The sequence below is a fragment of the Neophocaena asiaeorientalis genome, unplaced genomic scaffold (assembly GCF_003031525.2).
Source record: "Neophocaena asiaeorientalis asiaeorientalis breed wild unplaced genomic scaffold, Neophocaena_asiaeorientalis_V1.1 scaffold597, whole genome shotgun sequence".
NCBI classification, from domain to species: domain Eukaryota; kingdom Metazoa; phylum Chordata; class Mammalia; order Artiodactyla; family Phocoenidae; genus Neophocaena; species Neophocaena asiaeorientalis.
Genome location: NW_020172664.1, coordinates 393996 through 413152, shown reverse-complemented (window position 1 = coordinate 413152; position 19157 = coordinate 393996). Strand labels below are relative to the sequence as shown.

The window sequence follows — 19157 nt, the reverse complement described above, 5'->3', positions numbered from 1 at the left end:
TTGTTCAACAGACATTGAATACCTACTATGCTAAACATCGTACCTCTCCTGTTTAAATCTTTCTATCAACAATGAGGAGAAGACTGCTGTCCAAGATAGCCTGTCCTTTGTGGAACAGCTCTAAAAGTTAGGGAATTATTTATCAAACTAAGCCAAAGCATGCCTCCCCAGTAATTCATTTGTTTTGGCCCTGATCTTACCTTTTGAAACTATGAAACAAGCCTTTTTCCTCATCTCAGTTCTTCAAATACATGAAAATGGCTAATAAGCCTCATGCTTAGTTTTCTGGCTCTAAACAGGCATTTTGTTAACTCATTTATTTAGTGTGTAGTTTGACAAACTTTTTCTGTAAAGGGCTAGATGGTAAATATTTCTGGCTTTGCAGGTCACATGGTCCCTGTCACAATTTCTCAACTCTACCATTGTAATGTGAAAGTAGCCATGGACATTATATAAATGAATGGCCATGAATGTGTCCCTATAAAATTTTATTTACAAAAACAGATAGCAGGCCAGATTTTGGCCTGGTGCTATAGTTTGCTAGCCCCCTGATTTAGCCCATGGAAACTTACCAACAAGGTTATTTATGACTGATATTCCCCTACTCTGGAGCTGAAAACTTACTCTGTGACACTCCTGATTCTTCTTATACCTTTCATTTCTTTTTCTTGTCTTACTACAAGATTTGGCTAGGATTTCTAGCTAGGATTGGCTAGGATTTCTAGCACCCCCTGCGTCTCCATAACTTTACTTCCTGACCAGTCATTTTCCTTGACACATTATCTATCCCAATTCATCTCTAGCTTGGAAATGCTACCTTGACAAGTCTTCTCTTGTTCTGCCATATTCTTAACTCACATATTGTTTGACCTCTCCCAGGCTGGCCCTTCTCCAATCTTCCCCACAAACCTGTGCACATTAAGAAGTCCTTTTTTTCCATCCCTTTCTTTTTCAAATCTGTTAGACTCTGATCTTCATTCGGGCTTCAGCTTTTCTTCAGTTAACAGTCTAATGCTAACTATAACTCTAACCAAACCCAACTTCCCTCAAAGACAACCTAGAGGAGATAGGTAGAAAATTAACATTTACTGGGCCAGGCACTGCTGACATTTGCAACATGTGTGTTTCACTCCAACGTTATAGATGTGGTAAGCGCGGTTCGAGATTGATCATATAACCAGCTGTGGTCATACAGCTGAGATTCAGGGAGTCAATCCCAGTTATAGAATAGAAATTCAAATTTGACTGGACCAGAGGAGTGGAATGTGTGAATCTGGCAAAAGTAATTCAACACCATGTCACAAATACAACAGAGTTGCTAAACTCTGGTCATCTTCTCTCATCAAGACATTTACAAGGCATAGAATAACAAACATTTGCACTGAACTTTTGGTTTTCAGAACATTTCCTTCACAGGTTTATGGAGTAGGTGATTTTATTTCAATTTTACAGGAGAGGAAATCAAACCGCAAAGTGGTTAAAATATTTGCCGGAATTGCCAGGCGCCGGTGTCTTTCTGTTTCTCTCTAGGAGGGTCCACAATTGCTCTTCTCGTAAAAGTCCGTACACCTCTTTTCTAGCTAACTCCGTTTTGTCTTTACATACCTCAGCTTGGTCATCATCTTTTCCAAGAAATACTTCCTGCAGTCACTCCCACCTTGTGCCCACCATCTGATTTAGATGCTCTTCCTCTGTGTTAACCCAGATCATCATCACCTTATTTGCACTGTATCTTAACCGATGATGCATTAGCTTGTAAGGAAATCAAGGGCACATCCTTGCCTCATTTAATTTTGCTCAATAAATATTTGTCGAATAAAGGAATGACATGAGCTGGAGCCAGGTCAGTGCTCCAGGGAGTCATTTTCCTGGGATGTTGCTCAGTCCTGGTTACACCTGGAGGCAAAACAGAAACCTCAGCCTCTTCCAGAGACAAATGCAAATAAAAGAGGATCCTCCCAGGAGCCATCGATCTCTGTAGGCAGGGGACATCAGAAATTCAAACCTGTGGGGTTTTAGACTAGATAGCAAAGAAAGCAGCATAACTATGGAGAAGAGCGTAGGTTCTAGAGTCAGGCTTCTTGGATTTGAATCCTGACTTCACCATTTTCCAGCCGTGTGATCTTTAGCAAGTGACTTAGCTTTTCTCTGCTTGGGTTTTTAATCTCTCACATGTGGATAATGATGGAACTCATCTATATTAGTTACTTATTGCTGTGCAACGAATTATCCCCAAAACTTAATGCCTCAAAACAATGAACATTTATTATCTCACAGTTTCTGTGGGTCAGGAATTTGGAAAGGGCTCAGGTGAGTGCTTCTGGCTCTGGGTCACTGGTGACGTTACAGTCAGGAATTCGACTAAGGCTGCCTTCATGTGGAGCCTTGACTGAGGTTGGAGGATCACTTTCCAAGGTGGCTCACTCAAGTAGCCATTGGCAGGAGGCTTCAGTTCTTGCCACAGGGAACTCTCCTTATGACACGGTAGCTGATATCCCCCAGAGAAAGCAAGAGAGGAAGAGCCAAGAAGAAGCTCCGATGACTTTTATGAGCTATTCTCAGAAGTCATACACTGTTACTTCCATGACATTGTCTGTGTTAGAAGGACATGTCACTAAGTAGAGCCCACATTCAAGGAAAGGGGAATCAGTCTCCACATTTTGAAAGGAAGAGTATCACACAATTTGTGGACATATTTTAAAACCATCACACTATCTGGTAGAGTTGAGTGAGAATTACATGACATAAGAATTATAAAATGCTTAGAACAGGACTTAAGCAGCACCTACCTTCAATTACCTTCCTCATGGGTTAGAAAGGACAGATGAACTGTCAATCTGAAGGCTTTGGCTTGAAAAATTACATTCCTCTAAAAAATGGAGCAAAGATATTGAAAGCTGGTGCTGTACGCCATTAAAGTATTCAGTATAGTTCTTGACATGAAAAGTTGTTCATGTTTTGAATTTTTAAAAGCAGGTATAAAACAGCATGTACCGTATGATCTGGTATTTGTGTAATTATATACTTATACCTCTGTATGTTAATACATAGGGAGCATTCCGGAAGGAGGTTCCTCATAGTATTAATCATGGTTATCTCTGGGTGGTGGAATTTGTGTTAAGGTAAAAAGAAATGTGTGTTTTTTCTGCATTGTTTGAATTGTTTTATACTGAGCATATATCTACAAAAATAAGAGAGGCATTTTCCAAAGAAAATAAAAAAGAAACCAAGTTGGAAGGAAGACACAAAAGGTGGAAAGGGTTAGGATGTTGTATTAGGACGTTGCTGCTCTGGGTGGGTTGGTTTGTTCCCTGTGATGTATCTGATCGATAGGGTGTCCTCTGATCTTCAGGGTAGTTGTGAAGACCTGCATGTGCTGAAAGCAGGTGAGAGTTTGTGACTGTCCTTGCTTGAGGGGACATATATGTAAGAGAAGAAGGGAAGAGCGGAAAAGGAGGAAGCAAGGAGAAGAGGGACATCTGTGTAGCAAAGAGCAAAGACAGGGCGAATCTGCTGTTGACAGCAGAGCCTGAATGCCATCAGTTGCCTTGGGAAGAATAGCTTTACCTATAAAGGAACAGTATACTTGTGATGGGCACTCTATGGGCCCAGAGTGCCTTGAATATCCTTTATAATTGTACTTGCCACATTGGACTGTAATCTGTTCAATTCTCTCTCCTTAATAGACTTGCAAGCAGGTCCTGGCTTTCTAGCCCATTACATGGTTCCCAGCAGAGAGCAGGATTCAATAATTTGGAGAAAAAAATAGGCTAAATTACTTTTTAAAATAATGTCTTTCACAAATTGAAAATGTTTATGTCAGTTGACATTCAACTGAATAATTTATTCAAATGAAACAGAGGGAGTTAAAAATGTATATACTTTATGGGAAAAAATTAGAAACACTGCCCAAAGATGCTCTTTGAAAGGTTTAAATCTATCATTTGTCTCCCATTTGTTGCATCTGTTCTTTGTTCACCTTTTCCTTTTTTCTGCCTTCTTTTTTTTATTTGAAAAAAATTTTAAGATTCTAATATCTTTACTTATTTCCTATATTTTTTTTCTTAAAGTGGTTGCACTGGGGCTTATAGTACACATCTTTAGCTTATGACAACCTGACTTTAAGTAATGTTATCCCGATTCATGTAGAAAATAATCTTATAACAATATATTTCCATTTCCTCTCTCTTGACCTTTGTGCTATTCTTGTCATATATTTCACTTCTGCATTTGTTAGTAACTCCACAATACCTTGTTACTATTTTTGCTTTAAATGGTCAGTTATCTTAAGTTATTTAAAAAGTAAGAAAAAATTGTATTTATCCACATATTTAACATTTTTCATACTCTTTATTTCTTTTTATACATTCAGATTTCTATCAGGTATCATTTTCCATCTGCCTAAAGGACTTCTTTTACCATTTCTTATATGTAAGTTTGCTAGTGATGAATTTTTCCAGCATTATATGTCTAAAAAGTCCTTATTTCATTTTTGTTTTCAAAAGATTTTGTACTTTAAAGGTTTACTCCACTGTCTTCTGGCTTGCATTGTTTCTATGAGAAGCCTGCTATCATCCTTATCTTTGCTCCTCTCTACTTCATGTGTCTTCTTTCTCTAACTTCCTTGGCCTCGTTGAATTCTCAACTACTTCTCTTTAAATTAGACACACTGTTGGGTTTCATCTGGGTCCCACCTCCCTCCCCGGTAGCCTAAAAACTCTTAAGCTATAAGCTAGGGCATTTATAGAGCTCACCTTATTTGTTTTTTTCTTCTTTCAGGGATCATTGTTCTATGTTGCCTGTTGTTCAACATCTGGAAACCATTATTTCATTATATTTTTCTGATTTTTTTTCAGTTGTTTAAGGAAGGAAGATAAGTCTGGTCTCTGTTATTCCATTCTGGCTGGAAACAGAAGTTCTGAAATATTGAATCAGAAAAATGATACCAACTTCTGATTGCAAAACTCCTTACTCAAAATGGATTCATAGTTTGCCTTAGCTTAGAATTATGAGTTCATGTTTGAAAATCTGTTTAGTGCCACAGTGTTTGACATTATCCCTTTTTCTCACAGGATACATTCGAACTGGATTTTTAAATCATTGTAAGCCAGTGATGAATCAGAGGTTACAGAACGCAATGTCGAATAAAAGTCTTCGAAAGAATTGCTTCAAATGACCAAAGAAAGAAAATTGATCTACCGCCTTAAAACCTTGATCTCGAAGAGCACACTGCACATGGTAGGAAGTGATAACTGGGGAAATTTATGTGGCTCTTAATGCACCTAAACGAAGGAACTGTCACTTTGTTTCTCAGAGGGCTTATACACCTGAGATTATTTTAATAACCCTTAGTTTTATTAACATTTTGACATGATCACAAACGGGGAGAAACAGCAGTAGCTAAAGCCTGCTCATTGGTCAAGATGACTTCTGAAGAAATGGCAGCTTCTGTTCTCAGACCTGTGACTCAGCGAAAAGTGATATCTGCTCAGTCGGCTGTAGATGAAAGTAATGATAAGGTCTCGGACATCAGTGTTCCAAAGACGCATCCTGTCAGGCAGAGCGGGGAGACTTCTCATACCATCTCACAACTGACCAAACTTACAGAAGAATCTTCTGGAAGCAACTTGCCCCAGATTCTCTCAGTAGCAAGGGAGAAAATAACGAGTGATGAGAACAGTAATGAAGAGTGCTGGGAGAAAAGCATACCAGACTCTGTGAAAAACCTTAACATTAACTGCAACAACATACTGAAAATCCATCAGTGTGGCCTTCCTCAGAGCCAGTTTTATGAAACGTGTGATTCTACCACAGAGGAAGGCCTGTGTTTGGAAACTGGAATCCCTTCTTCACTGGAAAGAAAGGTGTTCCCTGGAATTCAACTGGAAATAGACAGACCTCCCGCAGGCATTATTAGTCCATTAGGAACTCAATCAACCATCATAGAGACGGGCAGGGCACACCCTGACAGCAACATGGCGGTATTTCACTTTCAGTATGAAGTTGACAGAAGAATGTCAGACACTTTCTGTCCTCTGTCAGATAACTTGATTTTGGATGATTGTGGAAACTGTGTACTACCTGATGTTGGTGGGGAACAAAAGAACAATTACATGGCGTATACTTGTAACCTGATGGAATTGGCAAGTAACTGTGACAGTAAGAATAGGCAGCTGCAGTATGATCATTGTGACCCCTTGAATGACAAATACTTGTGCTTTGAAGGCTCTTGCCCGAAGGCCGATGTAGTATGTTCAAGTGACAGCTTTTGTGGGGAGGATTTTACGGACAGTCCACCTGCCAAGACCTTTCTGAGCCATTTTGAGGACTTCCCTGATAATTGTGAAGATGCAGAAGAAGATTTATTCAAAAGCAAGAAGGAGCGGTCCACTTGGCTAGTGAGGAGATTTTGTAAAAATGACAGGGAAGTAAAGAAATCTGTGTACACTGGGACAAGGGCAATTGTGAGAACTCTGCCTTCCGGTCACATTGGGCTGGGGGCTTGGAGTTACGTTGATCGGAAGAGAAACGGTCTCTTACTGCCTTGTGGGAGAGTCATGGAACGGCTGTCAACAGTGGTGACGAGGCAAGATGGGGGCCAATGTCCGTCAGAAGCCCAGTGGTATCCGGTAAGAGTTAAGGTTTCTTTTGATCAATTCTTTAAAGTTGAGTTTTTAAAAATCCAAATCTCCGTTGTCTTAATTCTTGGGAAATTTTCAATTCTGGCAAATGATTCTTAAAGGAAGCATTTGTAATTTTTGGAAACTAGTAGACCTAACAGGTAACTGGAATTGATAGCTATCAAGATTGTGTTAATGCCACAATATAAGTAACAAAATACACATACATTTGTCATCAGGATAGGAGAAATTAGGGAGAGCCCCTGGTTACTGTACACAGGATTATAAGATGGAGACAACTGAGAGTGGGAAAATGGCTCCCTCAGCTGATTGTCTAGTTGTGTCGTTTGGAGATATATGCTTCTGTCCTCTTCTACCATGTAGCTCATTGTTTGCTCTTAGGTTGCAAGGCCTAAAGGAACTTAAATCTGTTTTCCTCCGTTTTCTAGCCAATACTCCCAGTTTCTTCCCCCTTCACCCTTTTTATGCCATAGGCCCTTTTGGCAATTTGGTAAAGTCTTTAAACTGAGAAGAGCACTTTTAAATGCATCAAACGAAGTACAAAGGATCATAAAAGGCACAGATTATGTGGATATACATTTATCAAGATAATTTTGAAATTGTAATATAGCAGAGTACCGTAATGGCATAATGCAATAATGGCATCTAGCAATGTGATAACAATCATAGTTTCAAAGTAGTGATGAATGTTAGTAGGGAATGGTTTACCTGGGGCTTTCCCAGTTTTAGCACTGCAAGTCCCATGTTCTGGGAAGCCACTCAGTCTTGGGCAAACCAGGGCAGTTGGTCACCCTAATTATAAATACTATTTTAGGTCTCTTCCATGACTATAATATATGGAAATATCTGTGGTTTCTGTTGGTGACAAAAATCACAGGTACTGCCAGTATTACTGAAGTTTGTTGCTTACATTCATAATTGAAGGAAATTCTAAATTTCTATTTGAGATTAATAAAAAAAATTCTTTTCATCCAAATTTCTGGGCTCTCTGAGTTCTATCCACAGTTCCCCCTGTTTAAGTTAAGATTCCTGCTTTAGAAATGCACACAATTAGCTGCCCACTCTTGGACTTGATCCTTGCATCGGAAGCCAGCACCATGTATCATCTCGGTTTTTCCCTTCTCTGGCTAAATAGCCCTACTTTCTTCAACTGATCTTCATGGAAGAACCCTTTCTATAACTCTTGCATTTCAGTTTTACACAGTTCCTTAAAACCTGGCCCAGTAAATAAAACCTGGTCTAGAACATCCCTTTTATTGAAACATGACTAGTATATTTTAATCATCATCAACCATGGGAGCCAGTGTTTATTGTGCATTTTACATGTGCCAGGCATTGGGCCAAATAACTTACATACTTGATTTCATGCAGTCATCTCAACTACCTTCTGATATGGTCTGATTATTAACCCCATTGTATTGCTAAGAAAACGGAGTCTCAAGGAAATTCTGTACCTTGCCCACAGTCACTTAGCTAGTAAGTGGTATAACTAGGACCTGTAATCCAGGCAACTCACACTCTTAGTTTCTCAAGATCAAGAAAGATATAAAATTTAGATTAAGTTTTCAAAGGAACGAAAGAATTCTGTTCTTTTCACAGGATGTTGATTGAGTAGCCCCACTCACTAATGCTCCTAGTATCTCAGACTTCTCGTGTTCCACACGGTGGCTCTGACCCTGGTTATGTGTTAGAATCAATGTCCAGGCTCCACCCCAGACCCTCTGAATCAGAATCACTGGGGTAGGGCACAGCATGAATAATTTCTCTAAGTTCCCCTGGTGGTTCTATGATTCTATGGAGTTGAGAACCACTGACCAGGAGCTTAAACTGAGCTTTTTGCTTTTTGGTCAGGACATTTCGGGAATATTTGCTCTGCCCTAAATTCCCTGACCCGGCTCTGGTTCTCAGGAGTGTCAGGGCTGCCCTGGGAGCCTGCCTGAAAAGTGACAGCTTGCAGGCCCTTCTCTTTGTACATTTGATGGGCAGTTCAACCCGGCAAGTGTCAAGGGATTTGGTTTTGAATCTTCATCTGGTTCCTCATGAAACCTGAGTCAAGAGTTGGTGTCAGCTACCCACATGCTCCCCAGCTCTTCTGACAGAATTTTGTCCACACAGGAGAAAAAAGCTCATTCCACGCATGTGTGTCCTGCCTGCACTATGGTGACTTGTCCAGTGCTGACCATGAAACTGCTGCTGATGGCAACATGTCAACCCACTTAAAAATGCATTGATTTTAAAATCCATGTACACTTGAAATTGAACACAACAGAAATTTAAATACAGCAAAGTAAATGGAAGTAGATGGCTTGAAACCATTATCAGAGTTCCCCACACACTTATACAGTCATGAGGGTCATGAATCTGATGTCAATTTCAGAGTAATTTTTGGCATGCCTTTATTCATTCCTCCAGTTTCTGGAGCCCTGCCACTTCTTCTGAGAATGTTCACTGGCCCCTAGCTCAAACCTGTCCCTTTCTGTCTGTCAGAGGCCTTGGGATGGGTAATTTCCAAAGAAAAGAACCAAAGAGATGATGCAAATCATCTTTTGCCTGCTTCTTAGTCTCTGGAGGCTGGGAGAGCCTGCCACACCTCCTGCAGAGTAAACCTCAGGAACTTCTCTCTCCTTCTCTCTGTCTGGGCTTCCCGGAGGCTGTGGGCATTTTTATTAACGCTAAAGATGAAGCTGGGGGATGGGCCAATTGTCCTCCTGTTCATTTGTTTGTTCGTTCTTTCTTTCTTTTTTTTTGTAGTTAATTTACAATGTTGTGTTAGTTTCTGGTGCACAGCAAAGTGATTGTTTTATTTATATATATATATTATTTTTCATATTCTTTTCCATTAAAGATACTGAATATAGTTCCCTGTGCTATACAAGTATGACATTGTTGCTTATTCTCCTATCCTCTCTTAAGGGTAATTTCTGAAAGGGAGAGCCTTTTTTGAACACTCAAACATGGCAGGAATGAATCAGTATTTTCTGAAGTATCATATTATCTCTGCATCTCATTCTTTAGTTTGAGTCTGGTGGAAATCCTTCTCAAAAGTTGCACAGATGAATTATAGCCCCTTTCCCCCTGCTCCTGTAAATTCCATCCTCCACCTAAAAAAACTGCAGACCCCCAAGGTTATTCTCCTGTTCCTGTTCTTTGATTATTTCATGTGTCCGTCCTAGCTCTCCAATCAGATTGTAAGTTTATTAAGGTCAAGAAATGGCCCTACCTTTTGTATACTCTCCATAGTGCAAGCACGATGCCAAGTATTAAGAAAACAGGACAGTGCCATGCTTACAATCATGGTCTCTGGAGTCAGTCGCCCTGAATTGAAATTGTGACTTTGACTCCAGCACCTACTGGCCATGTGACCTTGGGCAAGTTGTTTAACCTCCTTGTCCCTAATTGCCTTAAAGGTAAACTGGGAATAATGGTTCTTGGGGGATTAAATGAAATGCTACCATAAAGTCCTCTGCACGGTGCCTGGCCCCTCTTCTCACCTGGGCCTGTTATCTTGTGCTTTTTCATGAACTGTCCCCATCTCCTTCTACTCTTTGGTGCCTTCTCACACAGGGATGTTTACCGTGGTATGCATTTGAAGGTATGTCCTTCCATCTATGATGTGGTAGCTTGCTTAATCCCTCCCACACGTTTAGAGTATGTGTTATTTGTCCAATTAGTTCCTTTGCCTCACATTAAAATTTTTTTTTCTTGTATGCCTTCGTCAAAATGACCCAATTAATTTATGTTTGCACAGCTGTGCAGGGAAGAATGGATTTGAATGGGAGACATTAATGAGGATTAATGCTTGCTGACTGACTAACCATATTGGTATCCTCCTCCTCCTGCCTGTAAAAAATTAAAACCTACCCCTTATTCAGTTACAACCCCCCTTGCCTGCTTTCAATTTATTGGCTCAACAAGGTGGCATATTTTGGCAAGTGGCTAAAGTCTCCAGGTTAAATGTTGGTTAAAGGTGCTTTTCCTTTAAAAAAAAATTCTCCCCTTGCCCGAATTTTGGGGAGTTTAAGTACCTAGAGTTATTCTGAATATGAAGTACAAGAGGATCCTGCCTCTGCTGGAATCACTCATGTAACCTAGTTCTCCGTGCGCTGAATGATGGAACATGGAGAATGTGAAGGTGGCAGGGCAGACAGCCCACCAGGTCCTGTTTTATTGCTTCATTTGTTTCCCTGCCTTGATCCACAAGAGGATTTACCGTGAAAGAATATATACAACAAAATAGAAAAAATGAAGTTTTACTTTTTAGAAATCAGACTAGGAAAACTAAATTAAAAACCAGCTTCTATGTCACTATTCCCTGTTCTGCTTTCTGCCTTCTAAAATGTGTCTTTCTCCTTCACATTTTATTCTATTCTCTAGCAGAGAAAATTAAACTTAAGAGGCAGTGAAAAATATTTGAGTGTTTAACATAAATGCCTTTGTCAGCATATATGTCCTGGATTCTTTATTTTCTCTATTATGTGTAAAGGGACCAACCGATAATAAATTCATCTTCTAAGTTGTAACTGTTATGGATGATCAAATATCCATTGAGCCCTGCTGTTCAGTGTTGTAATAGATGGCAGTTGAAACAGCAATAAGTCTTGTTTTCTTATCTGGAAATTTGGTCTCCCTGCAACTTGGGTACAGTTTGGACCTTGAAATAATTAAAATTTCACAGGGTGCCCAGGTAAGCTGAAAGCCTGTGCTTGGGGACATGCCAGGCCTCCTCTTCCATTACTAAGGGTTATGTCAGGGTCATGACATGGGTATAGGACGATGCTGGCCCCTTCCTGCTGAGCACAGTGAAAGGGAATCCAGTTCCCGGCCAGCCCCTGTGCAGGTTAGTCACATCTAGTGCATCAGTGGAAAATGTGATGGGCTGTCAATAGGACAGCTTTCCCTTATTAGCTGCATTGGGGCAGTTTAGAATGAATTTACTTCCACATCTCGGTAGTTACGCCAGCTCTTTGGCTAGGATTTGGCAACAAAAGAGGAAAAAAAAAAAAGGAATGAAAAACACTGACCCTGGGCCGTAGTTTAAGGTGAATGTATTCATGGCCACTGTTACTCTTTTTTTTTTTTTTTTTTTAAGTTTTGCTATAAACTGTTATTCTTATGTTAGCTTTGGGACACAATCAGATTAGGATTTTTTTCGTTTTCTTCCTTTTCCCCAGATGTCCTGCATACTGAGAATTAGCAGCTGGAGAGGCCTGCCCCATCCCTGGAAATGGGCTGTGGTTAAAATATGGCCTGAAAAGAATCAGAACCCATGGGCAAAGATAAGAGCATCAGATGGAGGCCTGATCTAACCCACACTGTGCATTTTTTACACAGGAGGAACTCAGGCTGCCCATAGAATGACTTCCCCTTAGTCATGAGTGATGAAGTGGCCCTCTTCCCCCCCACCACCGCCCCTCCCTACCTCCCCCGGGTGCTGACTCAAGTACAGTAGTCCCCTTAGGGCTTATAGGCCTCCTGGCGTGATGCGGATTCAACACTCAAGGGTTGAAGCATTTTTGGCAGTGGGGGGAGGGGGTGGTGACCGTCCCCTGACCCTCCACGACTAGACTAACCCATGGCTCAGGCAGGATCTTCCCTGAAAACCTCTTCTCGGACAATGGTGCTAGGGTCATTTTCTGACCCTGAAGAGCCCCATCCAGTAGTTTTTTGTTGTAGCAGCGGGCCTGGATACATTCAGAGCCTCAGATTAAACAAGGGTCTTAACAGAGCTCAGTTATCCAAATCCCTAACCCCAACACTCAGCCCTTGAACCCCAACCCCTTCCCTCTCATTTAGGCCATCACCCCTCAAATCCTCAGAAAGAACTCAGCAGAAAACCACCTCTGCCTTCAGCAACACAAGGACACAATGATCTTCAAGGAGAGCCCATACGTTGAAACCCAATAAACCTCCTTGGAGGGAAGAAGAAATGCTTTGATTTTTTTTTCCTTTTTAAAATGGCTTTATTGAGATACAATTCACATAACATACAGTTTACCTATTTAAAGTATATAATCCAGTGGTTTGGGGTATATTCACATATGTATGCAATCATCTCCACAATTTTAGAACATTTTTATCACCTCAGAAAAAACCCCTGTACCCTTTAGCTATCACCCTCCATTCTCTCCACCCCTTCCCCCCTCCCCCAGCCCTAAGCATCCACTAATCTACTTTCCATGTCTATAGATTTCCCTATTCTGGACTTTCATATGAATGGAGTCATATAGTATGTAGTCTTTTGTGACTGGCTTCTTTCACTGAGCATAATATTTTCAGGGTTCCAAGTTCATAGCATGTATTAGTACTATGTGAGTTTTTTCTGCTGAATAATATTCCGTTGTATGAATATACCACATTTTCTTTATCCATGCATCAGTTGCTGGACATTGTTTTTTTTTCCTGCTTTTTGGCTGTGAACTTTCGTGTACAGGTTTTCGTGTAGACATATATTTTCTTGAGTATATACCTAGGAGTGGAATTGCTGGGTCATATAATTGTGCTTAGCTTTTTGAGGAACTGCCAGAACTTTTTCCAAAGCAGCTGCAGCTTTTTACATTCCCACCAGCAATGTGCAAGCGTTCTAATTCCTCCACGTCCTGACCAACATTTCTTAGTGTCCATCTTTTTGCTTATAGCCATCCTAGGGGGTATGAAATGATATCTCATTGTGGTTTTGATTTGCATTTTCCTGATGGCCAGTGATGTTGAACATCTTTTCATGTGCTTGTTGACCATGTATGCATCTTTGGAGAAATGCCTATTCAAATCCTGTGCCCATTTAAAAAATATTTTTTTAATTATTGAATTCTTTATGTATTTTGGATATAAGTCCATTATCAGATTGTGATTTGCAATATATAGCTAGATACATGTATAGGTATAGATATAATGAATGGAAGTCAAGAGGGCAGCAAAGAAGGCTTCCAATTTTAATGCACGGTGAATCTTGTTAAACCTTTCCTTTGGATATTGATCTCATTCTTAGTCTTTCTTACACTACCCGACCAGCAACAATTTTCAAGTAAAACTTTCTATCTTCCTTCTCCCCACAATTCTCTCCAAACTCCAGTCTGCTTAGTTTCTCCTTCCTCTTCTGCCCAAGCTTTTTATCATGCATATAGGTCATTTTTCTAATTATCCAAATTCTGCTCCACAGAGCAGTGTCTGGGAACCAGATTGTCTCCTGCAAACTTGTGCATCACAGGGAGGCATTGAGGAGGATGTCACCACTTCATAGTAACATGCGCCATCATGCACAGGTGCAGCAGGGCCAGGCCTGGGCTGAGACAAGCAGGTGCCTAGGGTGCAAAATTTAAGGAGGCAGGGTCTTGCAAGTGCCAACCCTGTACTTATTAGTGAGCGCCTCCTTAAATTTTGAGCCCTAGGCAGCTTACTTGTCTCACCCTAGTTCCAGCCCTGGGTATGAGGGTCTAAGAGTATCTTTGCTTTAGAAATGCATAGTATCTTCCTAGTTCAGGAATGGCCTTGACTAAACACCCATATACCTTAATACAGATATTCTTAAAATATAAGTTAAGAATGGTTCCTCATTTTTATTTTTATTTTATTTTATTTTATTTTATTTTTTCTTGCGGTACGCGGACCTCTCGCTGTTGTGAGCTCTCCCGTTACGGAGCACAGGCTCCGGACGCACAGGCTCAGCGGCCATGGCTCATGGGCCCAGCCACTCTGCGGCACATGGGATCTTCCCCGACCGGGGCACAAACCCACGTCCCCTGCATCGGCAGGCAGACTCTCAACCACTGTGCCACCAGGGAAGCCCTGGTTCCTCATTTTTAAAGGGTTCAAAAAAATCACAAGAATAATAATATTTCATAACATGTGAAAGTTATAAGAAATTCAAATTTTACTCTTCACCAATGAAAGTTATTGGAACACAGTCACACCTGTTCCTTTATGTGTTGTTTACAGCTGATTTCTCCCTGTAACAGCAGAGTTGAGTAGCTGCAATCCAGACTGTATGGCCTGCAAAGACTGAAATATTTATTATCTGGTCCTCTACAGCAAGTTTGCCTTCCCCTGGCTTAGAACACCCCTTTCTACCTGGCGAATTCCTACCCATCCTTCCTTCCTGAGCTTAGATTTCACATTCTCTCCATGGTCTTTACTACCAGTCCCCTCCCCCTACCACGGATCCCAGTACAGAGTTTCTCCGACAGTCAGTACTCAATACGTATTTCTTGAATGACTCCCTGAATTATAAATGAATAAAGGTGGTTTCCACCCACTTATGGTGTCTTCTCTCCTTCCCCAGACCCAGTGCAAGCTTGTTAGCTATGCTTCCCCTGACCCTCAGAGCTTGGAACCAGTTCCTTAGTGCAGTGCCTAGGACAGAATCAGAATTTTCCATTGATATTCCAAAGGATCTTTTTCAGTCCTGTGAACCCAGAGATCCATGTTTGCCACCTCCACAGATTTTGCCAAAAAGACAAAGAAGGGACATGTTTGGACCTCCTTGTTCCTGGCCCACCATTTCAACTGGCTGTAAAGACCCTTGAGAAAGTTTCCAAATGTTTTGTGTTTATAAGGGAACACCTGATTCTGCTGTTATCCGCAATGGGCCAGGGAGGAAAGAAAGCCCCCTCCTGTCAAGACCCATGAGCTCTGTCCCTGCCCTTCAGAACCCCCAGCCCGTACAGGCGGATTTCCGTCATGGACCAGAGGGGATCTAGCTTCTGTTTCTCAGTCACGGTCAAGGATGATGTTGGTGGTAAAGCGATGGGGACAGCATGCCATGTTTGTTAGTTGAGGAGATCATTGTTGGAGTTTGGGAGGTGTTTGGCCAGTTCCTTCAAACCATCTGACCCCTTAATACTCTCAATAATAGAGTATTAAGGTTGCACCTTCCCACCCCCAAAAAAGACCTAAGTACCAGTTCCAGCTCTCCTATTAACTGGTTGTGTGACCTTAAGCAAGTCACTTTAGGACCTGGGATCTTAATTCCTTTGGGTATAAAGGAAATTGAGGGCAGGCATGGACTCATTGCCTACTTCGTGTCAGACACTGTGTATATGATTTGCAGATATTAATGTTTCCTGTTAAAAACCCCAGCAGGCTATGACTTGCTGATTTAAGTCCCAGCCATGGATTTTGGGGTGAGTGTTCTGCCTCACCCAGAGCTACCTCCTGGAGGTTTGATTTGGAGAGAAACTTGTCACTCTAACACTTGGAGTAATGGCAGGACAGAGGAGAGATGCTGCTTCATCACTGGCTAAGCCCTGAAATGTCTGGAGCAGTACATCAGCAAGCACTTAGTGGGCTCTCACAGGGTGCCAGGCCCTGGGCTTCCCAGATGTCTTTGCTCTTTTCCCTCTCGTAGACAGCAACTGTCTACGAGACTGATATTATGAACATCCTCATTTCATGCTCATGATAAGTAACAGGACCAAGCTCACACAGTGTCAGGACTTGAACCCAGGTCTGCCTACCTCCATAACCCACGCTCACAACAGCTCCTCAGAAGTTTCCCTGGAAGATTCTGATGTAACTCACCCCGGTAACTTGGCAGAGGTTCTGCTCTCTTATTAAATGTGCAAATGTTGAGCTGGATGAATCCTTGAGCTGTTTCTTTCTTCAAATGTGAGTTGGGTGTGACCTTTGGATGAAATGGGAGACGTGGGGAACAATACCAATTCTTAATGTGAGGGGCGTGTTGGCTATTGAAATGGCTAAGATTTATTTTTTATGACTCAGCCTGCAAGGGGGAAGAAACCAAGCCCGAAGGTTTGAATTTTTTACTGAATTGCTGTAATTTAGAAGGACATTTTAAAAGTTTTATAAGTAAGTAAGCAAGAACAAAGTCCAAAGCAAACTGCACACATCTGACTCGGAATCTATAGCTTATTCATGATCACACTGAAATAACCAAAACTAGCGGGAACATAATTCAGTATTTTTCCATTTTAATTTCAAGTTTTCTCTGACCCTTCAAGGATTCTGAGCAACTGACCTGAGTATGAAAAACATTACTCAGTAACATTTCTTTCCATAATCACACCATTAAAATGAAGTTTTCACCTACTTCACAAGGTTGTGGGGCTGGAGAAAAAAAATGAGTTGGTTGTGTATTCAAGTGCTTGGCCAACGCTATGAAATCTCCCCCCAGTTACAACTTTTATTACTCCATGCTCTGAGGATTCAGAGTGAGGTACCTGGAGAAAAAGGGCCTCAAAAACTACTGCAGACGCAGCAAAACAAAACCAGAATCAGCTGTATCCTTTCAGAAATGCTGCAAGCATAGAGTGTGGAACCTGCTTGTCTAAATCCGACCTTTGGTTTCCCTTTCATGGTGCCAGCCTAGTTTTAATAACGTCATCTTCAACTTGAGACTGGGTAACTTTTATCACCGACACCTAGTTGGTCTTATCCCTATGTTTTGATAGAATAAGGAATCAATTTTTTCAGTAGACCATGCTGAGTAGCCTAGCTTCAGAAAGATTTAGCACCAAATTATAAATGGTGAAATTTTAATAGTGAGTGTGGATGTGTCTCGAGAGCCAGCATGTAGGAGTTTGGCAGTGGGAAAGCCACATGACTTCAGTTTTTCCAGATTGTGTGCCCTTCCATCAAATAGTAATTTCTTAGCCTTGAAAGACTCTCTTCCAGAACAAGGGGAAAGTTCATTTGAGTTCTAAATCGGTGAACCCAAAACTTGTTTGGTAGCAAATGCATTATTTTTCTCTTCAATTAGGCCATGAAAATGGTCTCAGGCCCTGGATGGACCAGCCAGTTCTTCTTCTGATGGCCACAAACCAAATACGGGCACCGTGATGATGGTGGGACTGGCATGACTGATATTTTGTGAGGGTAATGCCATTATTGTGGCAACCATATTTTCCAAATAAAAAGCTGGGAACTTTTTATCGAGAGGAGAGAAGGGCAGAATATTTGAAATTGAGACTGACCCAGGAAATCTAGAATGATTAGACTTGGTAGTTATGGATCACAACTTAAAGGAAAAGCATTGTGAGTGAACTAGTGCAAATCTAATTTGTTGCTAGAAAAATCAGGAGCCTCAAAATGAATGACTTGATAATGGCGGCAAAGAATTGTCCACATGTAAAGATAACACATTAGAAACCCACAATGGGGATCCAGCAAGTATTTTTCCCAAAGTTTTTGTTTTTCTGTATTTTGGCAAGTATTTGGTAGCTACCATGATTTGTAAGTGTGAGGTAATTAAATAGATTTATTTTAAACACCAGGACATGTGCAGCTAAATAAGGGTTTTCTCTTTCTAAGGAATCATCTCAAAAGGCTCTCTCTGTTTTCCGTTCATGCTGCCATTATGCAAAATGTCTTAATCCTTTGAGCTTGGATTGGAATTTTCAAAACAGTCCATTCAAGCATCCTGGTTAATGGTGGTTTGGGTCAGTATTGATGTGTGACTATGAAAGATAGGATTGGTTTTATTGAGGGTCTTATAAACTGACCAGAGGTGAAACGAGGTGTCTGGCAATGTTTTGAGCAAAGGTAAAATTACAAGTCCTGCATATAAAACAACTTCAATGCAAACTTGGCCATTGTTTCACAGTCTGGCTCACAGCTTCCCTTCAGCATTGATGGATAGTTCAGAGGCGTCCGCAAACCCATAATGCACCTTTGGTTTGGACTCAGCCTCATGAGCACAAAGCTCTTGCCAGAGGGCAGATTGAAATTTGGCCCCATCTTCTTCATCCCTCTTGGCCAGGTGCCCTTATACAGGGTGCAACACTCTCAACCATATGTGATGATCCTGGGTAGTACCATGTGGAAGAGAATCAGAAGACCTACTGAAGCCCAAAGCTACAATTGTTTTTTCTCTTAGATTCATACATTATGTGCTTAGCATGGTGCAATCTGTTGAGTTCCAACGGTCTGAAATATAAACAAATTAAATTGGTCCAGCGTGAATGCTTTTCTAGGTGAATATAAAATAAGTATTTGGTAACTTTATGAACTACAGAATTCTTGAGCTGGAAGGCCCATCTTTTTTTTTTTTTTTTTTTTGCCGTACACGGGCCTCTCACTGTTGTGGCCTCTCCCGTTGCAGAGCACAGGCTCCGGACGTGCAGGCTCAGTGGCCATGGCTCACGGGCCCAGCCACTCCGCGGCATGTGGGATCTTCCCGGACCGGGGCATGAACCCGTGTCCCCTGCATCAGCAGGCGGACTCTCAACCACTGTGCCACCAGGGAAGCCAAAGGCCCATCTTTTATAACTTTATTCAGCTCCTCATTTTATAGATAAAGTAGCCAAGCCCCTAGACAGGTGAAGCTATTTGACCAGGTCCACATAGCTAATGGTGGAAGACACAGAACTAGAAACTGGATCTCTAAAGACTGTCTTCTCATCTCTAAAATAGGATAAAAATGTGTGAAACGGCCTGTCACATAGTAGGTGGTTTGTTAATGTCAGCTGATTCTGAACCTAATGCCTTTAGGGTTCCTGGGATGCATAGATTCCTGGTACAGCACCTGGCCTAGAAGAGTTTATGGTGGAATGGTAGAGGCCAGTA

The 19157-nt window shown here is 41.3% G+C and overlaps 1 protein-coding gene across 2 annotated transcripts in view; it reads left to right on the top strand.

Moving 5' to 3' along the window:
* The first annotated feature begins 5095 nt into the window (after positions 1–5095).
* The window catches only part of PLCE1 (phospholipase C epsilon 1), a 275881-nt gene continuing 261819 nt past the window's right edge, over positions 5096–19157 (top strand). The window contains exon 1 of one of the 2 annotated variants that reach the window (XM_024739518.1): positions 5096–6629. In XM_024739518.1, coding sequence (XP_024595286.1) covers positions 5424–6629 — 1206 coding nt within the window. In that variant the 5' untranslated portion in view covers positions 5096–5423. The remainder of the gene's footprint in view (positions 6630–19157) is intronic. The other variant, XM_024739519.1, reaches the window with a different exon arrangement.